This window comes from Alosa pseudoharengus, unplaced genomic scaffold, assembly GCF_046254945.1.
Source record: "Alosa pseudoharengus isolate Yale_2024_CS ecotype anadromous, Long Island Sound unplaced genomic scaffold, YU_APseudo_1.1 YU_APseudo_1.1_scf_17, whole genome shotgun sequence".
Classification (NCBI taxonomy): Eukaryota; Metazoa; Chordata; class Actinopteri; order Clupeiformes; family Clupeidae; genus Alosa; species Alosa pseudoharengus.
In genome coordinates this window covers 28,714,312-28,719,311 of record NW_027468640.1, presented here as the reverse complement: position 1 = coordinate 28,719,311, position 5,000 = coordinate 28,714,312, and the positions used below count along the sequence as shown (strand labels likewise).

The 5,000-nt window shown below is 45.0% G+C and overlaps 1 protein-coding gene across 5 annotated transcripts in view; it reads left to right on the top strand.

The window, feature by feature from the left end:
• Positions 1-5,000, top strand: part of ablim2 (actin binding LIM protein family, member 2) — a 78,752-nt gene that overhangs the window by 50,636 nt on the left and 23,116 nt on the right. For 3 of the 5 annotated variants that reach the window (XM_076289212.1, XM_076289214.1, XM_076289215.1), the window contains exons 7-11: positions 87-174; positions 3,112-3,170; positions 3,321-3,359; positions 4,146-4,223; positions 4,609-4,752. In XM_076289212.1, the coding sequence (XP_076145327.1) occupies positions 87-174; positions 3,112-3,170; positions 3,321-3,359; positions 4,146-4,223; positions 4,609-4,752 (408 nt within the window). The remainder of the gene's footprint in view (positions 1-86; positions 175-3,111; positions 3,171-3,320; positions 3,360-4,145; positions 4,224-4,608; positions 4,753-5,000) is intronic. The other 2 variants (XM_076289213.1, XM_076289216.1) reach the window with 2 other exon arrangements.

Below are 5,000 nucleotides of genomic sequence, written 5' to 3'. Positions count from 1 at the left end.
CACTGTCATGTTATATAATGTGTGTGTGTGTGTGTGTATGTGTGTGTGTGTGTGTGTGTGTGTGTGTGTGTATGTGTGTGTTGCAGGCTGGTGACAAACACTACCACCCAACATGTGCCCGGTGTGCCCGCTGTGAACAGATGTTCGGGGAGGGAGAGGAGATGTACCTGCAAGGTCAAATACTCTCTATCTCACTTTCTCTCTCGCTCTCTCTCTCTCTCTCTCTCTCTCTCTCTCTCGCTCTCTCTCTCTCTCTCTCTCTTTCTCTCTCTCTCGCTCTCTCTCTCTCTCTCTCTCTTTCTCTCTCTCTCTCTCTCTCTCTCTCTCACCTCTGCCTCTCTGTCTGAAGTGTTGTGACATCTGACATATTTTATTATGAGACATCTGCTGCCACTGGCTGTAAACTCTCAGTGTCACCATGGCGCCACTGCCACACTCTTTGTAATGCAGAGTTCTACATTTTGTGATAAAATATTGTATTTGGAGCTGCTGTCTACGTCCACAGAAAGCCAAGAGAGTTGTAGGTTATTGTCAATTTCTGTCTAGATCAAACATATTTGGCTTTCTATCTCCTAGTCTCTCAACCCAGGCCACAAATGTCAACCCAGATGACTAAGCAAGCTAAACTGTGTCTTCTTTAGTGATATCCACATCCGTTGAAATTGGTTGATTCTTTTCATTTTGAAGAAGGTGAAAATAGCATAGTCCTCCGAGATGCTGTGGTCAACTTGTGGTCAACGAGTGGAAAAAAAGTGGTTGGCACACTGACCTGTGCATCAGGGGAAGCCGGTCACACCACCCTCTTGTAGCTCAGGAGTGCCAACTCCCACACTTTCACTCTCTCATACCTGACAACCATGCCATGCTAACAGCAGGGGCTCTTCACTTCACTACGTTGGCATCATCGTCAGTTTTCACACTGACATTATGCCAGGGCAGGGAACTGTACCAGCCTCTGCTTACTGGCCTTGGCACAACAGAGGGAGTACATTTTTCATCAGGCCTGCTTGATATTTGCAAACAGTAGCCTTAGAGAAAAGGATGCAGCCGATCCTCTGTGCATTAGGCACCTTCAGGTTTCTCAGAATGTAGAGCAAGATCATGGCAAAGTTAATGATGGGAAAGAGAAATGAGTGTTTTAGAGGGTTCCCACGGCTCATGGAATTTCTGGAATATCATGGAATTTTAGAAGGTCTATTCCAGACATGGAAAGTCAGGGAATTTTTATCATTTTTGGGGCAAAGTCATGGAATATCAGGGAATTGTGTTATAGCAGTTTAAAATGTACTTGCCAAAATACAAATATATTGCCACACAGAATTGGTTTATATCTGGTTATTAGCTTGAAGGCTTGCTTGATTAGCCCAACTGTGTTTATTCAATGCCTATTTAGTCATCTCCCGCTCTAAAAAAGTAAAACATTTTTGACTGCTATGCGTGTGCTCTGAAATCATTGGTTGGTATATTGTACTATTCATTATATAGTAAGTCATGGAAATTCAGTTTTTTTACTTTGACTTAGAGTGGGAACCCTGATTTTACATGCGCGCTACACCGGGTCTGCAACTGAAGCACTCTGCTGCTCGCGTAGCGTAAAGATAGTTTTAGAAGACGGGTCTTTTTCCGAACGTACGAGTCGTCATCACGTCTGGTGTAGCCCGTTCTATTGATCATAGTGGAAGCTGATTGTTGCAGCAGGCGCTGTGTGAGCGGGGCGCTTCCGATCCGGGCTCAGTGCAGCCCCCCTGTTAGTCTCATATCAGGAGGGGTTCTGTGAAACCCATTGCTGGTTTGTTGGGGGTGACGTCATTATTCGGGTGTACTGTGATGATTAAAGAGAGGGAAGGGAGCACTGAAACATATGATTACTCAGGGGTAGGCATGCTAAGTGTGTTATAGTGCTCTAGCTATGATATTGGACAGAGTGACCACCATTCATCAGGGTAATTGTGGTCACTTACTGTAACTCATGAAGCCAATTGTGGTTGGCACATCACACTAACATGATTCACCAGCTTACCTTGTCTAAATTTCACATATTGCTGCATGGCTATATATTCATTCCTCATCCAAATCTGAATGACATAATACTTGCCAAATAAATTGTGGTCCTCATTCACATCCTGAAGTCTATTCTATTATACAGTACACTTCCCTGTATTAACTATCAATTTTACGGCATAGGGCTAAATGTTTGATCCGCCATTGCACAGTTTTCCCCTTCCCAATTGCTAAGACATGATCAATGGATGGGGGGTGGGTGAGTGAGTGGGCCCTGGCAGAGCTGTAGGGCCCCTGGGACCTGTGTGAGTATGAATGGAGACAGAGGCCCTGAGTGTGGTGAATGGGAGCCCAGAGATTAATCAGGCCGGCTGTACCCGCCCTGCTAATTTAATGCTGTCTGAATGGGGAGGCTTTAAAAGCCTGGAGCCTGCCGCACCCCCCCTCTCTCTCTCTCTCTCTCTCCCTCTCTCTCTCTCACTCTCTCTCTCTCTCTGTCTCTCGCTCTCTCTCTCGCTCTCTCTCTCTCGCTCTCTCTCCCTCCGGGTGATTTACCTCGGCAGTCATCGGCCTGCACCTCATATCCGCCTGCGATTTACAGCCCGTGGAGAGGGACTGTGGAGGTCTGGGGCGGTTATTACGCACGCAGGCGTACACACACACACACACACACACACTCACACACACACACACACACACACACATTGATGCACACACATATGCACAAACACTCATGCACAATGCGCTCGCACATCTACACAATTATGTACACACACACACACACACATACATACACACACACACACACACAGGAAGCTCGTCAGAGAATGAAATGTGCTTGCTGACTCACTCCAGTGGTCAGTTCCAGTGGAAATAAGTCATTATTAGTACACTACACTTTTGGCTTTTATGTAGTCTGTAATAGCAGTCATTTGATGATTCACATTCATTTAATAATGAAGGAGATTACTTTTGTGGACTTATCCCTAAATCAAGATTAGGAATTGTTTTATGGCATTGCCTCACTTATTTATTTTCTTTCTCTTTCTCTCTCTCTCTTTCTTTCTTTCTTTCTTTCTCTCTTTTTTTCTTTCTTTCTTTCTCTCTCAGGTTCTAACATTTGGCACCCACCCTGCAGACAGGCTGCTCGGATAGAGGAGAAGAGTAAGGTATGAGTGTCCCAATAAACAACAACAACAACAACAACCACAACAACACTATTACTCTCCACTTTACCACTAGAACACTCCAGTCAGCTCCCTTGTTCACGGTATATAGGGCAAGGCCATCTCCCATTGTAATTCACCTCTTCCTCCCAGAAGCAGGTCCGGATACAACTCAATGACCTTCCCATACAGGTTTGTGATATGCAGCCCCCCCCCCAGCCCCTGTCAAAGCATCAAACCCACCCTCCCCTCCCCCAACTCAACTCGCTGTGCATGATATCTCTCATTTACTTCAGCGTGCTTCCAGCTTAGTAGAAGCCTCACTGGACCTTCACAGAAACAAATGGCAGACTCCTCTGGCTGCCAGTCTGATCTCATGATCAGGCTAGAGGAAACTACTGTGTGTGATGCACTGACTGCACTCACTGATGCTGTGTGTGATTTGTAGTTCACTAGGGTTGTGGTTTGGGCCTACTTTGCAGTGCTTTTTACTAATAGGCCAACTTTGTGTTTTTCATAAAAGTGTGCCAGGCATTCACTGAGTGTAAATCCCAATGCTTTCTCTATCTCTCTCTCTCTCTCACTCTCTCTCTTTCTCTCTTTCTTTCTTTCTCTCTCTCTCTCAATTCAATCCAGGTCAGAGATGCTTTATTAACATAGCTGTGTACATACAGTGTTGCCACAGCCAGTATTCAAAACCATTAATAACAATATGACATCAATATTTAATGTTTTGTAACAGCGAGAACATCAGCAGTTGCTATGTGAAAATATACAATAATGTGACAGCGGGAAACAAATGCACACACACACACACACACACACACACACACACACACACACACACACACACACACATACACACACACACACACACACACACACACACACACACACACATTCTTTATCACTCTATTTTCATTTCTTCTCCTTTGCCCCTCCCTTCCTAACGATCTCCTCTCTCTCTCTGTTGCCCAGGTTACCAGGACCTCCTCTGAAAGCATCACCTCAGCACCAGCCTCTAGCACATCGGGCTCCCCAAGTCGAGTCATCTATGTATGTTCCCCGCGTTCCCATGTTCAACACCTAGTTTTACAGCACTGATGGGATACTGATGGAAAATGTTGCTGGTCATGATAATTGTCACTGACTTTAGCTGTGTTCAGGGTTAGCTGTAGCGTAGTTAGCATGGTTAAGTTTGTGCTTTGTATTGATCTGTCTGCAGAATAAGCTTTGATCAGCAGGGGGCAGCATCACATAGCAATAAAACACTTATCCATATTTGAAGTGAAAACTTGATCTATCTATCTATCTATCTATCTATCTATCTATCTATCTATCTATCTATCTACTGTATCTATCTATCTATCTATCTATCTATCTGTCATCATAATCATCATCATAATCATAATCTCTCTTTCTCCTTTACTTTGTAATTTAGGCAAAGCTTGGTGAGGAACTTCTGGACTACAAGGACCTTGCTGCTCTTCCCAAAACAAAAGCGATCTACAACATTGACCGACCCGACATGCTGTCCTACTCACCTTACATCAGCTACCCTGCGGACGAGAGGATCTACGGAGAGGTCAGTACAGGCCCACAGACACTGCAGGACTGTCAGGACATATTGGACTCACTCCACCAGGGGGACGGACCAAAGTTCAACTACTGTAAAAGCCACCATCCCTCCCGCTAAGCAGAGGAAGGGACCTGCACTTTTGGCCTCTGTCCCTCTCCTCCCCCCTGACCTCCTCCCTTCCATCAAACATTCATTTTCAAAAGCCATCTCCATTCAAAACTGCTCGTATCATACACTGTCTGCTGTGCACTAAC